The 17,944-nt window shown below is 39.5% G+C and overlaps 2 protein-coding genes across 8 annotated transcripts in view; one reads left to right on the forward strand and one right to left on the reverse strand.

Annotated features, from left to right (window-relative positions):
• The first annotated feature begins 1,210 nt into the window (after window positions 1-1,210).
• On the forward strand, window positions 1,211-16,636 carry LOC124381538 (putative methyltransferase NSUN7). The gene is given in 12 exon segments (XM_046843272.1): window positions 1,211-2,455; window positions 6,597-7,232; window positions 9,197-9,255; window positions 9,326-9,462; window positions 9,610-9,762; window positions 9,848-10,128; window positions 10,130-10,339; window positions 10,492-10,635; window positions 10,720-10,821; window positions 11,809-11,926; window positions 13,990-14,086; window positions 14,586-16,636. Coding segments are annotated over 11 exon segments (1,956 nt in total). The 5' UTR covers window positions 1,211-2,455; window positions 6,597-7,027; the 3' UTR covers window positions 15,036-16,636.
• The window catches only part of apbb2b (amyloid beta (A4) precursor protein-binding, family B, member 2b), a 35,296-nt gene continuing 32,491 nt past the window's right edge, over window positions 15,140-17,944 (reverse strand). For all 7 annotated transcript variants that reach the window (XM_046843265.1, XM_046843264.1, XM_046843263.1 and 4 more), the window contains one exon: window positions 15,140-17,627. In XM_046843265.1, coding sequence (XP_046699221.1) covers window positions 17,457-17,627 — 171 coding nt within the window. In that variant the 3' untranslated portion in view covers window positions 15,140-17,456. The remainder of the gene's footprint in view (window positions 17,628-17,944) is intronic.

Below are 17,944 nucleotides of genomic sequence, written 5' to 3' on the forward strand. Positions count from 1 at the left end.
CTCGGTCTGTTTTAGTTTATCTGTATCCGGATCAGGGGAAAGACTCTCATACATCAAGTCCATTTGGCTTTTAACGATGGACCTTGTCTCAAAGCAACTTTACAGAGAAAAAGGTGTGTAAAGGTGAATGGGTTTAGTGCCTATAAGTTTGTTCCTTTATGTTTATTCACACCAAGCGAGACAGTGGTGACTGTAAAGAGGAAAAACTGTCCATTCATTACAGTTCCATCACTGTTGAGGTGTAAAGTGTTTGGAGCATAAATACAGAACTGTTCATGTAAACTGTCCTGAGTGATTGTAGTGGACTGTTGATATGAATTACAGTCAAAATCCATCCTCAAAGTTCTTGAGTTGCTCAGTAACTTCATGATCTATATTTCTACAGTATATGCACCTCTACTCGTTTACAGACGCGACCATCACACCCGTATGTGGCTCTTATGTCGGGTCAAAAGAACTGCAGCAGACAATGAGGCTTTTAAATATGACCACCATTGACTACAATCCCCAGTCACACCAGTACTCTCAGTCGCCCAGCTGCTGATTGAGCACACCACACCTGTGTTTCGTTACACACACACACATAAAGCACATCAAAACTCACCTACAAACATGTACACAAGAACAAGTACTTGTACCAAAATTAAGTATAAAAAGGTAATAAAAAAAAAGTCAAATATGTTATAAAATATGCTAAAAAATACTAATTAGAAAAAACACTAACCCCCATCAACCATCTTCTCCTCTACCAAACATCTTTCATGTGAGCCTTAAGCCAAAGGTTCAATGTTCAAGCACCAGAGCAGCATCTGGTTCACAGTGGTGCAGTGATCAACAGCACAGTCTTTACTCTTAAAGATTCTTGGTTTAAGTCTGGCTTTTTTTTTTTTGTGAGTTTTTTTGGGGAATATAAAAATATATAATGATAAATAATATAACATTTAAACTGAACTAAATATATCTCAAATGTTAAACAAATATGTCTCAAATGTTAAATATATCTAAAATGGTGAAAGCTGCAGTATATGGTGGTTGTTGGATCGAGTCCCAGGTGTTCCAGATGTAATTATTCTTACTATTACAAATTAAACCACTCATTAAACCCAGACCTTTAAATATTGATCTCCTTTTGCTCAAATCTGAAATATTTTTTTACAAAACACAACGATGAGCCAAAACAGCAGCAGTGTGTGAATAGAGGAAGCAGTTTTGAAGTGGTCAGGAAGCAGACAGGTGCAGCTCATTAATGCACTCAGTCAGTTTCCATGGGATTCAGTTCTCATAGTTACACTAATAAACTCCTGTTACTGAGAGAAGCTACAGAGGTGTGATGAGCACTGAAGCTCCACCATCAGTGGCTGAAAGAAAATCACTAAACAGATCACTAATGGTGTTTTTTTAAAGACACAAGTCTAATAAGCAGGTACTTTCATGTCCTTTGATGGTGTAGTGGTTAAGAGCACAGCCCCTGGTCCATGATGTCCCTGGGTTAACTCTGACCTTTGGCTTTTTGTTTGTTATTGGATGCAGACCAAAAGAGAAACGGTGATTAAAACCCTCTGCTAGTATGCGATCCTGTGGCTCAGTTGGATGAACTTCGCCGCTGGGTTGAGAGGTTGCCGGTTTGTACCCTGGCCAGGGCTCCAAAATAAAACTCCAGAAGGTTCAGGAGAGCGAGAAGGTATCGGAGGGCATAACCTGAGATGGGGGGCAATATCCGGGCAGCTGCCCCCCCGAATGTGAGGAGATCAATACAGTAGGTTATGGAGCAGAATACCAGAGGTTCGACTTAGTTTTTCTGCTGAAATCTCTATATATGCAAAAACTATCACCCACACTTTTTTTCAGGTTTTCAAACACCATTTACACCAACCTTCTGTTCACTACACCAACCCAATCTATTCCTTTCTCAAATCTCAGGATGTGAGCCAGGACAAGCCAGATTTGAACCAGCAACCTCTGAGCTTAGAGGTAAGGCTTTTACTACAAAGCCATCATGTCCTACCCTAACACTCCTAACACCACCAATCCAAAAAAAAAAGGAGAGATGTCTCCCTCTAGTGGACAATGAGTAAACCAGCTATTTCTTTACATTACTGACAACTTCTACTATCAGAACAGAAGCAGATGGACTTTAAATCTCGCTCAGGTTCAACATCAACAGGACCGACAAAGTTCCCTGTTTGCTAATTCTACAACCAAACCATGCGTCTCAAAACCTGGGACACATTTTCACAAACTATGCAAACTTTATTTTACAAACTGAATCTCTGTCTGAAGATGAACAAAAACCAAATAGTGACAATTTAAAGAGAATAGAAAGAAAAGAGCATCATAAGTACACACATTCCTGCAAAGCCACACAAACACTTACACTCTGGACTTACCCCAAGATGAAGGGCGGCAACATCAGCTCCTGCTTCGAGGAACAATGGTGGATCTGAAGTGCTTTTTAGTGAGTAAAAAAACAGTAAAAAGCCACAGTTACTTTCTTTATTCAGCTCCTGTAAGCAATTTACGTTTATGTTTATATTTATGGCATTTTGCATTCAAGCATCTGTTGAAGAAGGTAAATGTCACTCAGAGGCAAAGCTTCCAGAAGCAAGTGGCAGTAGTTTAGTCTAGAAATGATGAGGGACTGAACAAACACCTGAGTGGCCTGAGTGAGTAGAAAATAACAGTTAATTGTCCATGGGTAAAAAGGTCAGATCTCTTAGGTGGACACATCCATTATCACTCTGGATCACTGCTGAACAGACCCCAGGGTGTGCATTTGGGATCCTGTCTGTCTGATCACCTGAGGAGCAGAAATGCAAATCCACAGATAATAGTACACTGCAGACTTTCACTACAGACCTCTGTCATCTGCAGAAACTTTCTTCATGGTGGTCAGGTTCATCAGAGATGGACAGAAGGAGGAGTACACTTACCTGAGCAACAGCTTTGTGGAGTGATTCCTAGTGAAAGAACCATCTGCTCCTCAATGTGTCCAAGATGTTAAGAATAAAAATGACCATAACCATTACCATCATGGGTCAAGACAATAAGCTGGTTGGCATCTACAGACATCTTGGTATCCATTTCTACAACAAGCTGTGCACAGGAAAAGCATGAGCAGAAAATAGTATATAGAGAAGTTTAAATCATGTTTTGTGTGAAGTAAGAAGTTCTGAGGTAGCTAGAACAGGTTTGGGTGGCAGAAAAGAGGACACTCAGCAAACTCAGCCATTCTGTACAATAAACAGCATCCCCTCTATAACCTACTGATGAACAGTGGAGCTCCTTTATTAGAAGACTCAGTCCTAGAGAAAAACCAATTGGCCTAAATGGCAAAATATTAAGCTATTATTGGTCTTAACAACAAATCATTGGTGAGAAAATTATCAAAATTTAATAGTGTGCATCTTTCCCAGCTCTTGATCTCACGTTTGCTTACTGTCAACTATGTGCAACATCTATATACATTCACATATATATATACAACATATATATACATGTGCCCGCCTTTATCCTGTGTCCTGTTTATGTTCTTTAAATGAAAGTGAATGAAAAAAGATATAAATGCAAAGGGTCAAGTCCGGACTAATCACACGAACAGTCAGCTCTTCCCCTGATGTGTTTAATGGAGTCAGGAGAAATGTCTGTATCAGCTGTTCTCGCTCCACTCACTCCTCATGTCCACACACAGATTATAGCTAAGCTTTAAGTATTACATTTTCATGCTGCAATGCAAGAGTGACTTTCCATTTAAAGTGTGTGTGTGTGTGTGTGTGTGTGTGTGTGTGTGTGTGTGTGTGTGTGTGTGTGTGTGTGTGTGTGTGTGTGTGTGTGTGAGAGAGAGAGAGAGAGAGAGAGAGAGAGAGAGAGAGGGCACAAGGACGTTCTTTTACCCTTTTTCTTTCTTAGACAGTTTTTTGATTAAGCATTCTTCTGCTGATCTACTGAGAAAAATATCTATATAGGATGCTGATCGCTGGTTTACAGAATCTGAATTTGTCCAGTCTTATTATATATTACGGCAAGTACTCGAATGTCTACAATAATGTTTGGTTTGTTTTCACAATTTTTGTATTCCGTTTAGATTTTTCTCTCTGCAGCAGTTGATTTCGGGTTGTTTGTCTCCCCCTTGTGGTGACATTTGGAATAACAGACCAAGAGTAAGATTGCGTTCTGGAGCTGAATGAGGATTGAGGTGATTTTTTTTCCTGTACTTTTTCACACAAAAAAACTGAACAACCAAAAAGAAAGTAAATAACATTAAACTAAATAAACGTAATACAAAGTGCAACAAATCAAACCAAACTACACAATTGTTTTATTTACTGTCTTTTTAAAAAATAAAAACATTTGTTGAACGTCTTTCTCAAAGCACAATAAATCAACCAAAACGGAAAAAAAAAACACACAGTAAAACACACCTCCAGACAAAGCTTAAAATAACATCACAAACTGAAGGTGATTTAGTGAATGTATTGTAGCAGGCAGTGGTAGTGCCAGGGATTTTTTTTTACAGGGGGTGGCCACTCAGGGGCCAGCAGTTACTCTGCCCTCTGCTGGGGTAGCACAAAAATATCATGTGCACTTCTCATCTACCACTTTTTACAAATAAGTGTCACGAGAGTTTTCTGGTCCAAACATTATCATATAGACATTATTAAGGTTCTCCTAGATCAAAATTTGTGAAATTATTTTCGTCTTTTAAAAATGCAATTGTACGCGGGGTGGCAAGTGGGCCCAAGCAGAAACACTTTTTACAGTTTTGCTGCACAAACTGTGTGGCAAAAACGTCTGTAAATTTGTAAGGTATCTGTGACAGCCACACCCACTCTTTTTTTTGTCTGAGGTCAGTTTTAAAGCTTAAAAAAATAATTTAATAATTAAAATAGGAAAAAAACGGAATCATAAAAATCTAGTCTCAAAACCTGCACCTGAGAGTGAATCATTCAGGGATGATTGACTGTAATTGGCTGGAAAAGAGAGATACGGATGAAGAGGTTTCAGATGAGAAAGTGTGTGTGTGTGTGTGTGTGTGTGTGTGTGTGTGTGTGTGTGTGTTGGATCAGTGTCTACTTGCTGATTCTCTTACACCTGTGCTTTAAATAAACTCAGTGGTGTCGTGTCACTCAGGGGATGACGATACATAATCCTTCCAAGAGAAACTCATCCTGTATCTATTGAAAAATTCAAATAAAAAGTATTATATTTTTTAGCTTGTTACAATGTTTGTGCATTTTTTATTCCCTACAACACGTTGTTTATTACTATCTATCGCCTCGCCTTTCAAAAAGGAAACCCAGGTTACTTAAAAAAATTCTCCGGTTGTTCAATCTTACATTCTAGGTGCTACTGTAATACTGACTTGCTGCAGTCGATCCAGAGAGCAAATGTAAGTAATGAATTTCAAATAAATAAATGATGCTGGCTGACTCTTTAAAAGGAAACGTAGCACTGTACATTTTAACGAGGACGTATTAAAAATACAGCTTCCCCTGGCAGATTCGGTTCACCAGCTCACATTCGCAAGCCAATCAAACGGTGCGGAAAGTGACCTAAAAGACGTACACTTCCTTTTAATAATAAAGTTCTGTACTATTTACATTTAACACAGGTGGAGGGGTCAAATATTTTAGAACAGGACGTTGAGGGAGTTTTATAATTAATAAAAAGTTGATCCTATCATTTCATATATACACCATATACACAGACATTTGTGGACACCTGAGCATTTTAGACGTCCCATTCAACATTTAGTGCCCTTTTGCTCTTATAATAAGCTCCACTCTTCTGGGAAGATGTTCCACCAGATTTTGTGGAGATTTGTGTTTATTTAACCACAAGGCTATAAGTAAAGTCTGGTATTGATGTAGGTGAGGAGGCCTGGGGTGCAGTCAGCATTCACAGTCATCCTTAAGATTTTCAATAGGGTTTATAGCTCTATAGCAGGAGATCTTTCACTCCAACCCATGTACATCATATCTTCATGGGTCTGGTTTTGTGCACAAATGTCATGCTGGAACAGGTTTGGGTCTCTTAGTTCAAGTGAAGGGAAAATGTCATGCTGCCACATCCAAAGACGTCGTTTACAATGGTGTACCTCCAAGTTTGTGGTAACAGTTTGGAGAAAAAAACACATGGTGAAAAGTCCATATATTTTTTTCATTCAGTGTATATTTATATTCAAATGCTTGGTTGGTGCTGCCTTTGGCATTATTCCAGTGAGAACCTTGAAGCTGTCTAGTGCTCTGACGTCCCATTTACACTCGGAGAAAACATTTTAATCGTCTCAAACTTATGAAAAATACATATCAAGATGTTCATAATTTTATTGCAAAACACACTTTGGATGCCACTAAAGCTCAAGTTATGGTTATTAAGTTGTCCAGATGTTAGGTCTTCATGGAACATCCTGTGATTCTTCAGACTCATCCTTTCTTTCCAAATTTCATTTCATGTTATATTTTCTGCCAACAGCGATTCGCTTCCTCAGCTATTTTCTTATCAGTGATCGCTTTTTAACTTTCACTTGTTTTACTGATTAATAAATCAAGAGAAGAATTCTAGTCTCCTTTTCTGTTTGTTCCACCACTGGACCACAGGAGAGGAAAGATGCATTGTGTTTGTGCCTGAAGGACGAGAGACTTGAGAAGGATCATGGAGCATGAGGTACGCCTGCTAATGTGTTTCATTGTCAGAGTGACACCTGACCTCCCTGTGCTTGTGTGTGCATGTAATATAGAGAACGTCTCATTTTTCTCATTCGAACAAAGTGGAACAGCTGCTGAAGGTCGAAAACTTTACTATCAAGGTTTGTTTTAAATTTAGGACGTCACTCTTTTATATTGTGTGTATTTGGGATAGAATAATGTATATGTACATTAGAATTAACAGGCTAATTAACATCTGCTGTTCTCTATTTGTGTCTATTTGTGTATCTGAACCTGGACCAAAGCTTGTGTCCTTTATCTCCTCTAAAATGAAGTCCACTACAAAGTGCATGCCTGGAGCTCTCTCAGTAAACACTAAGATCATGACTAAGCCGGGATTTCCTGACTGTGTATACATACAAGCGGCTGATGCTTTCCAAGCCTCCTGTATGGAGAACACTACGGAGGACCGGATGATCCATTATTCCCCCAACCCTCAGCCTGCTACTGGAAACGCTGCCACTGACAAGCACAAAGCAAAACAAAACAAGCTTTGGGCTTATGAGCTGGCGTTCAACACTCTGAAATGTAAGTCTTTTATTCTTATTTTGTCACATCAATAGCGTGTTGTTTATTTCTCTTCAGTGCTCTTGTTCATTAAGGATTTTTATCTACACCAGGGTTTCTGTAAGCTGCTTTGTGACCGAATACGGCCTGCACCACATTTAAAATGGTCTCTAAACAATGGCAGACAAATATTGTGAAAATGTTTAACATAAATTGTACAAAAAAAACACAAAAAAATTAAATCTTTTACTCATATTATATCTGTATTTGATAATAAAGGTTGGCTTTCAAACAAAAATTTCCGTTAGTTATTAATAGGGGCACTGAACTGTCGACAAAAATCCATAGCGATAGTTTTTCCAGTCTTTTTTTTTTTTTTTTGGCTTCCAGTCCGCTGTAATTACGAGAGCAACCTCTAGAGGTCAATCACTAACACCACGTGCAGCGCTATATTATATTTATTATTTAAAATTGTTTAATTATATCATTATATTTATTCATATTTATTTCCTTTAGCACATTTTCATGATTCTGCATTGTAATTTGTTTTGTTTTTTTGTACTAAAATTTTGTTCTATTTTACGTGTTATGTTTTTTTTTTTTAATCCAGTATCCATTTGTAAAAAATTATCGATTAATTATCGGCAAGTACGATCCAAACTAACTGTCTGTATCTGTAAAATTCAGCCCAATTATTTGTTAGATTCACCCATTCGCTTTGATTTCAATGGCAATGAAAAAAAATTCAGAATGATTGTTTTTTTTTCCAGAGATATCTCACCTATTAAAAGGGCATTATTACTTTCATTTGTCTTTATGGTGAATATCAAAATAATAAACTAATCTAACATTAGGACGCATAATAAATACATTTGAAATCATAATAAGATCTCTACAATAATACTGTTAAACAATCCGGCCTATTCAATCCAATTACAATTAAAACCAGCTTTTAAACCTTCAGACTGATGTTTTGTCACTTTATATTATTAGGGTTTGGATTCAGGTTTGACCTGAGAGCTGCTACTTTAAACCCATAAAGAGAAAGAGAGGGAGAGCGAGAGAGGAAGAGGCTATGAGCTAAATAATAAATGTGTCCATTCTGTACATGAATGTGAAATCTTGCTCCAGTTTGCATGTGGTATTCGACTGTCTCTAAGCTGTCACACTCCTCACAGGTCTTTTTTTTCGAGCCGATAATGTGATCATTCACAACAGCATTGTACCTCAGAGAGCCTTTTATCACTGTGTGACACTGGCACATCTAAATTTTTTTTTTTTACAAGCCACCCTCGAAAACATTGAAATCCTGAAGAGAATGAGATTAGTGTCAGATCAGAGCGCTTAATTCCCACAGCCATTTCTCTCATCCATACTTCATCCTCCTCTTCCTCCTCCATCCTTTTATCATGCTCTCCTCCTTCTCATTCTCTGCATTATTCATGCAGGAGGCCATTTGGGAAATGACGGTCTGTCACAAATTTCCTGTTTCTTTTACATATTTATGCTTTTTTTCTGTCTGCTCTCACTAGTGGAATTGACTTTTTTTTTAAAAGTGTACGACAATAACGAACCAGTCATCAGATATCAAAGAGAAAGCAAAGTAAGGAGCAAAGAGTGATGTGTGGTGGTGTGATGGCAGCTCTCTGAGTTCTCTGAGCTCTCTACCATTACAAAAACATTAACATACATTTACAAATTAGGACCTTGTAGCTGAATGAGCACAAATCTACAGAAAATCCAGTGAAACATCTTTCCAGATGAATGGAGCTTATTATAATAGCAAATGGGACTAAATGTGGAATGGAGAATTTAAAAAGCACATACTAACCTTGTACAGGTGTCCACAAACCTTTGATCATATACATCAGTGTTAGTTGGATTTGAAGCCAAAACCTTCTGTTATTATAAAAATATTATGTGCATACAAATTTATTTCACTTGTTATTCTTGCTAAATTACCAAGGTCTTTTATCTGATCCCAGTCCAGGTGCTCTTGGAGGACGTCCTGATCGACAGCTGCTTCCAGGCCAATCAGCAACTGGTAAATGTACTTAATTTTTTCTTACCATAATTAACATGGAGTCTAAAATAATTTTTTTTTATATGTTAAGCCAGATGATCTAATGGCCCTGGCGATGGTCATGCTGTATGACGTACATGACCGGAAGTTCCAGATCAGAGAGCCAATGACAGGAGAAGGGGAGGGGCTTATAGAGGATGTGAGGCTGGTGGAAGAAAGCCTCTATAGGTTCCTGCAAGTTTATAAATTTTTATTTTAAATTTTTGAGGAATTTCATCATTTACTCTCATGCTACTTTAAATACACCAGTGTGTGTGTGTGTGTGTGTGTGTGTGTGTGTGTGTGTGTGTGTGTGTGTGTGTGTGTTTGTGTCAGGTTTAGGACTAAGCTCGTGGCCTCACTGGCTCGCTTTAGAATAAAGCACAATCTGGTGTGTGTCGATGACATTCTGCCAAAATGTGTGAAGGAAAAACACCAGAGAAAAGACAAACTACTTACCTGTGCCTGGGTTAACACACTCAAGAGCAGGTACACACACACACACACACACACACACACACACACACACACACACTTTAATACAGTCCGACTAACTTGCAATGTCACTCTGCAGCGTTGATGAAGTGTGTGTGATGCTGAAGACACAGGGCTTCATCCAGGTGGATCCAAACACACATTTACAAGGGAGTGTGTTTTGTAGGGACACACACTGTCCCGAGGTCCTGCTGTTTCCACACCAAGCACAAGAACATTTAGAAAAGATGACATTAATAAGGGATCACACACTAATAATACAGGTAACACACACCCACACACACACACACACACACACACATTCATGTCCTGTGTACTCTATGAGAGTATGTATTATGCAGTGTGTGTTTGTTAAAGGAGAAGTCCCGTAGTCTGGCTGTGTGTGCACTGCGCCCCCTGTTGGCCAAAAACACAGACATTCTGATAGTAGGATCGTTCTCTGCACTCACTGCGGCTCACGTAGGCATCCAGGCTTCTGTCTTCTCCAACCACGTCTTTGTCTGTGGGCTCCCGTCTGACTCTACCCACAGGGAGGAGCTACAGGAGACACTGTCTCTCATTGGCTGCAAAAGTGAGAGATTTTTGAGATCAGAATATTGAAAGCTGAAAATGTTGAAGGTGTTCAATGAATATGACCGGACAATATAAAAGTGTGTGTGTGTGTGTGTGTGTGTGTGTGTGTGTGTGTGTGTGTGTGTTACTGTGCGTTATCTCTGTGTGAAGACTTTCGCTTGCTATCAGAGCAGTTTTCGGATCTGAGCGAAGGCGACTCACGTCTCCAGAAGGTCCAAGTGGTTCTCGTGCTGCCCCGGTGTACAGCTTCAGCCCTCTCTGACCCTATAGCACATATTATTAACGAGGATGGAGGTATGGTAACACACCAGGGTCAAACCCTAAACAAGAGCCATGTGAAGTTTAACCCATTCTACAACAAGCCATTTTTCTCATCAGACAGAAAGTTGCTGCAGGATCTGTCTCAGGACACTGTTTCAGACACAAAACTGGAGTCCCTGGTACAAAAACAGATACAAGACCTGAGCCACGCCCTGACCTGTAAGAAACACATACACCGATCAGGCATAACATTATGACCACCTGCCTAATGTTGTGTTGGTCCCCTTTTGCTGCCCGAACAGTTCTGACCTGTCGAGCATTAACAGGATGAACTTCTTTAGCAGTTTGAGCTTCAAAAGCTCGTCTGTTGGATCGAACCACACGGACCAGCCTTCGCTCCTCATGTGCATCAATGAGCCTCAGCCGCCCACGACCCTGTCGCCGGTTCACCACTGTTCCTTCCTTGGAGCACTTTTGATAGATTCTGACCACTGAAGACCAGGAACATCTCACAAGAGCTGCAGTTTTAGAGCTCTGACCCAGTCGTCTAGACATTACAATTTGGCCTTTGTGTAAAACTCACTTAAAATCCTTACGTTTTGCCCATTTTTCCTGCTTCTAACACGTCAACTTTGTTCACTTGCTGCGTCATTTTCCCTGTAAATTTATGGCCATGAGTTAATGAAACAGATCAGAAATGATAAAATGGTTCACGTTTTATTTAATTTTTTTCATTTAACAGTTCAGATCAGATTCTGCCTCGCTTCTAAGTTCCTTTAATGAAAAAAATATAAATGCAAAGGGTCAAATCCGGACCAATCACACGAACAGTCAGCTCTTCCCCTGATGTGTTTAATGGAGTCAGGAGAAATGTCTGTATCAGCTGTTCCCGCTCCGCTCACTCCTCATGTCCACACACAGATTATAGCTAAGCTCTAAGTATTACATTTTCATGCTGCAATGCAAGAGTGACTTTCCATTAAAAGTGTGTGTGTATGAGCATGAGGATATGTTCTTTTTACCCCATGTCCTTTCCTAGAAAGTTTTTCCATTCAGAATTCTTCTGCTGATCTAAACTTTTTTATTGATTGATCATTATAATTATTATTAATTAAAAAAGAATTGTGAAATCTTTTGGTATTTGACTCCAGCATTTGCATTTCTGTGATTCTGATCAGTTGTGTTTGTGTGATTTATGACCTACAGTTCCCAGGGTGCGGGGTGTGGTCTACTGCACATGCTCAGTCTATGCAGAAGAGAACGAGCTGGTGGTGAAAAGAGCGATCAAGAACGCTGCGGTCAGAACAAAGTCACAGCCATTTAGGTGCTCACACACTCACACACACACTCACTCACACACACACACACACATCTGTTTTTGCACCAGGGACTCCAGTTTTGTGTCTGAAACAGTGTCCTGAGACAGATCCTGCAGCAACTTTCTGTCTGATGAGAAAAATGGCTTGTTGTAGAATGGGTTAAACTTCACATGGCTCTTGTTTAGGGTTTGACCCTGGTGTGTTACCATACCTCCATCCTCGTTAATAATATGTGCTATAGGGTCAGAGAGGGCTGAAGCTGTACACCGGGGCAGCACGAGAACCACTTGGACCTTCTGGAGACGTGAGTCGCCTTCGCTCAGATCCGAAAACTGCTCTGATAGCAAGCGAAAGTCTTCACACAGAGATAACGCACAGTAACACACACACACACACACACACACACACACACACACACACACACACACACACACACACACACACACAAAACATGAACAGCATAAAAGAACAATGTTCTCAGAGGGAAGTCCATGACTACAATTGAGGGAAAGTGGTAGCTCAGTGGTTAATATGTTGGAAGTTGTCATCAAGTTGTCACAGCTGAGCCCCTGAGCAAAGCCTTTAACCCTTGTCTGTTTAGCAGTGGTGGACGAAGTACACAAACCATGTACTTGAGTTAAAGAGGAAATTCACTCTGTAAAATATTACTCCAGTAAAAGAGTCCCTTTGACTCACTTGAGTCAAAGTACAAAAGTATTTGCCTTCAAATGTATTTAAAACCAAAGTTTTAAGTACATCCAAAGTAGGGATGTAGCTGAGTATTCTACCGATTATTCCAACAATTAATCAAGTATCAAATAATACATACTTTTTCTTTATTAAAGAGCAAAACTAAATATGCAAGAGAAAATAAGACGGGTCTCTTAAAATGAACAAGTAATTTGCTTTCTTTTTTTTATATATAACATTTTTTAATGCTGAAATTGCATTCAATAATATCTGTAAAAACTAGGGCCATTTTATTTTTTTTTTCAACAATGATATTTATAAAAAAAAAAAGAAAAAGAACAAAAGAACAAAGTTCCCCTTTATGGTTTAAGGAAAAGTCTATAGTGCCGTCCTGATCTTACTCCTGCTACCTGGGCGGAGTTAAGACCAGGAGGGTGGCGTGTGTATCAGGCTGGATTGTTGTGCTTGTGGTGTGCTTGTGGTGTACAGTTTGGTAGAAGAGCTTGTTCAGATACAAATCCAAAACTTGGACTGAGGATTGAGTGAGGATTTACTATTAAAGAAAAAACAGTCCCTGAACACAGCACTGATGAGAAACATCACACTTGATGCACAAACTGATCTCTGAACAGTCTTAACATCTTATTTACACCATGCATAAGAAATGTGTTGCTGATGAAGTAATGCTTTGCACAGAAGTTTGACAAGTGGAGAATTTTATAGATTAGTGTGTGTCTGTCTACATTTACACACACAGCAAGAAAATGACTTTTTCGACACACATCACTAAGTCCAATGATTAAAGTGTCAGTAGCCATGGAAACATTTCAAAAGCGTTTCATTAACCAGCTCATGAGCCTGTAACATCTAATACCCAGAATATATAACGCAAAATTTCATATGTCCATCTTATTTTTTTCCAGAAAATAAATTCGATTTCCATTATTACGGGTTTGAACCAAGAAGTATATTTGAGCCTCCCATTAATGTTAAAGCACAGTTTCACTGAATCTGATGAGTATGTCTTCTGAGGACTGTAAAATGTACTTCTGAGGACTTTGTGACTTTGTATACTGTACTTAATTAATTATAATTTAATCGTATACATTTGAAAGGATTTAAAAGAAAAAACAATATTTTGATTATAAAGAAATGTTCTTTTATTATTTGAAGGAGTCTCCAGTGTCAGTCTTTATCAGAGGTAGAATGGAACAATGATGTTCAAAATGTGCTTTGAACCAACTTAATGTTCATTCATTAATTCATTACTAACCTCTCTCTCTCTCTCTCTCTCTCTCTTTCTCTCTTTCTCTCGCTCTCTCTCTCTCTCTCTTTCTTTCTTTCTTTCTTTCTCTCTCTCTCTCTCTCTCTCTCACAGGATAGTATCTACAGGATGGACAGACAAAAAGAGGTTCCTAAGACTGCAGGCGTCCGACACCAGCGAGGGCTGTTTTCTCTGTGTGCTGAAACGAGAGGTGTGTAGAATAAAATTCTGGATTAGGATGTTCAGGAGAAAAACATCCAAACACAAAAAAAACACACTCAGTTTTAGCATGAGCTGCATTGCTGACCTAAATTCTGTAAGCGCAGCACTGCCTCTCTGTAAATAATACATTCAGGTGTCGAACCGAATCAGTGCTGATACACACATCCACACACACACACACACACACACCCTACAGCCAAGTGTATAGTCTCTTTGCCAAATCATCTCAAAGTCTCAGATAGAAACGGGTTTACGTGAACAAAGAAAAGTTTGAGACTTTTTTCAAGTTTAGATCAAACAAGTAAAGTTTGTTCTGGAGCAGTGGAATAAACCTGAACTGAACACAATGTTTTATGTCTAAATATCATTACATGATTTGTTGGATTTACTCCATATTTATTCTATATGTTTAAAATGTTTATTTGTTGGTGTATAAATTACTCTTAGGGCTGTCTTTTAGTGTTGCTCTGAATACGTGTGTGTTTTAGGAAACAGAATCCATACAGGACATACTGGAACGCGCAGCAGCCAAAGGTCTCCTAAACGGACTCGCGCTTCCTGAAAAAGGCAAGCAATCAAAAAAAAAAGAAAAACAAAAAGGAACTCCAGGGACTCCCCTTCCTCCTCCTCAACACGCCCCCGCAATCACCAGTGACCCAAATACATCTGAAAACCTCCAACCTTCATCCACTATCCCAGAAGGTGCCCTGAAACACACCCAGGACTCACAGTGTCCTTCTCCAACCTCTCAGATTGACATCTCTGCACATCCGAATGGCGTAGAGAGTCAGGCTCCCAAAGCTCAGCGAAAGAAAGCTCGCAGGAGGAAATCTAGAGCAGCAAAAAACATCCGAGGAGCAAAAATCAAGACTGGAACAACACTCAAACGCAGGACACGATCTCCCCATGTGAAACCGCGTCATGTTCAACCTGTGTGAGAAATAAAAACCCCCACACAACACAAATCGTAGAAAAACAACAGGAATAAAATGATTAAATTCCATTGGTCCAGACTGTAAATAAAGAGAAAGGAGTTGAGGAGTATTTCTGATATGCCGTTTATTCTCACAACAGGTTACATTTAGTTTGGGGTACAAAGTGGTGTAGAGGAGAAGCCATTGTTTCCACAAGAATGTGACAGTCTGTATGTGAGTGTGTGTCTTTGTGTATGAGATTATTAAGTGTGTGAGTGACCAAGAATTCATCTCTCTACTGAATCAGACCGCAAACTAAACCCCGTGAATCTTCATGCTCCATTCGCTCAGTTGAAGCATGGCCACGTGATGATAACACTTACAATGAAAACAGGAGGGGAAATCTTTTACACGTGTACAAATAATAATGAGAGGAGAAGTGCAGCAGAGCTTCATTAAAGCATGAAACACACATTTAAAGAACGGAATGATCTCATTAGAATTGATCGGTAGAGGAGAAATATATGGCTCAAAAAAAAAAGAAAAGAATGTAGATGGTCATCATTTCATCTTTCCTTCCTTATTTCTCATTATGGAGTGATGGATTTTGTTTGGTGCGAGCCACAATGAGGAGAATGTCCAAGCATAGAATAGATTACGACGATATAAAATAGAATAAATAAAATAAAAAATATCTTTTTTTTTTTTTCCTTTCAGTCCAACGTCCAATTATTCTTCTGAAATCGGCCGGTTTTTTATTCCCTCGGATCGTCCTGGGAGCTAAAAGAATGCATAGAATAGACACTCACGACCCCCTTCTTATTCACCGTAAAATAAATTCTCACTTTCGCCCTTTTTTTCTGTCCATTGATTTATCTACAACACGCACAATGTTTTTTTTTTTTTTTTTTTTTTTTTTTACAGTTTGGCCAGAATGTGTTCACAAAACATGCGGAGGCAAATAATATAAGAAAAATACTAAAGAATCTGAGAAAAATAGTAATACTATATATATTTATATATTTATAAAAAAAAAAAAAATAGCTTATGAGTTGATATGCATTTGCAAAGTATTGGATATGGATACTGTGTATACACACACACGCACGCACGTGTGACACTAGACTACATCTGACACAGAAGGAAGGATTAGAAACTCCAGAGTGCAGCGAGTTGACAGATAAGATGATGTCATCAATTAAAAGAAAAGTCCACCCTAAAACTAAAGCGCCGCTGCATCACTCTCTGTGAATCAACATAAAGACAGAGTGCACCACTTATGTGCAGGCAGGTAAACGGCATTATGGGTAATTATATTATTATTATAGGTTATGATATGCAGCACGTTCAGGGTGGAGGTTTCCTTTGAACATGGATTTAGACACCGGAAATGGCTTCTCGTCCGTCCTTTCACCTGGAAGCCTTGCTCAGAGACACCGAGCTTCTCGGCGTGTGGACGCGAGTCCGTCTGTATTGTCTTGTCTTCTGCACAATGTCATCACGTCGGCCTTCGTGTGTGTGTTACAACATTCAAGTCATAAACAAGCTTAGAACAGAAATGAAAAGGGGAGGCGATATATATATATATATATATATATATATATATATATATATATATATATATATATATATAAAAGAAGCGATGTCGCCACTGCAGGACGTCACCTTTCTGCCATCGAAGGTTTCGATCCGTCAGCGAGGTTTTTTTATACAAAATCAGCCTCTTTCTCGTTCAAACCAAGTCTTTTTGGTGAAAAGCTTTGATCGGTATTTACACAGCAACACTCGGCGTCACAGATTTGTCTCTCATTTTGTCCGTTTTGTTTCAAATCTGTCCAACAAGTTCGGTTCGTCCTCTCCTCTCCTTTCTCCTCTGTCCATCTCGCCACTGATGAGGATGAAGACTGTGAGACAGGAAGTAGGAAATAATCTGCATGCTTTGTGAGTTAGTGAGTGAGTGAGTGAGTGCATCAGAGGATGCTGTGGTTCTGATGAAGCAGCAGCAATGTACACATACAGTGCTTTCTCTCTATCTTTCTCTCTCACACACACACATACACACACACAAACACACACACACACACACACACACTTCACAGCCAGCTGGGATTGTACAGAGGAAGCTCTACTGAGGTTAAGTGTTTGATCTGTCTGGCTCTTCATGCGCTCACACACACACACACACACACACACACACACACACACACACAAATCTTTATCGACTATAACACCCAAGGCCACTCCAGCCCTCTAAAATGTGCGCGGCGTCTTATATCATGCGACAGAGGCGATGTCACCCCATGCAGAGAAGCACATGACTGACACAAAGGAGGCGGAGCCACGTTACGCTAGAGGTGAAGCATGAGTGCTGTGTATCTCTGTGTCTGGTTATAGATGGGGATTGGTGTGTACGCATGCTGAATCAACGTGAGAGAGTGTGTGTGATTATTGTGGCAACTCCGTGACGGGTCTCTTCTGTTTGAGCGTGTCGATGAGCGACAGGACGCCGCGTTTGACGCTGGTGGAGACGCGGCGTGTCACCGAGTCTGAAGGTGGGGCCTGTGAGCAAGGCTTGTGTGAGGGTGGGCGAGCCACCAAACACTTCTGGTATCGTAACTGCAGTGAGGAACACATAGAGAGAGAGAGAGAGAGAGAGAGAGAGAGAGAGAGAGAGAGAGAGAGAGAGAGAGGAGGGTGATGAGGTTTCACCATGGTAGAGTACAAAGAGTCCTGCAGTAAAAACCCTGTCAGAATCAGATGTGTGCTACATAATCATGACTTTTAGTGTATGTAACAGATCAGGAGCTCCAGAGGTAGGATCATCCTAATACCATTCCCATTTTCTTCAAGGTTTCTGCAGGTTTCAAGGCAAATTAAAGACCAAATTTTGAATACCATTAAGAATGAAATTTGTTTATTTGTTAGCAAACGTC

This window comes from Silurus meridionalis, chromosome 28, assembly GCF_014805685.1.
Source record: "Silurus meridionalis isolate SWU-2019-XX chromosome 28, ASM1480568v1, whole genome shotgun sequence".
Classification (NCBI taxonomy): domain Eukaryota; kingdom Metazoa; phylum Chordata; class Actinopteri; order Siluriformes; family Siluridae; genus Silurus; species Silurus meridionalis.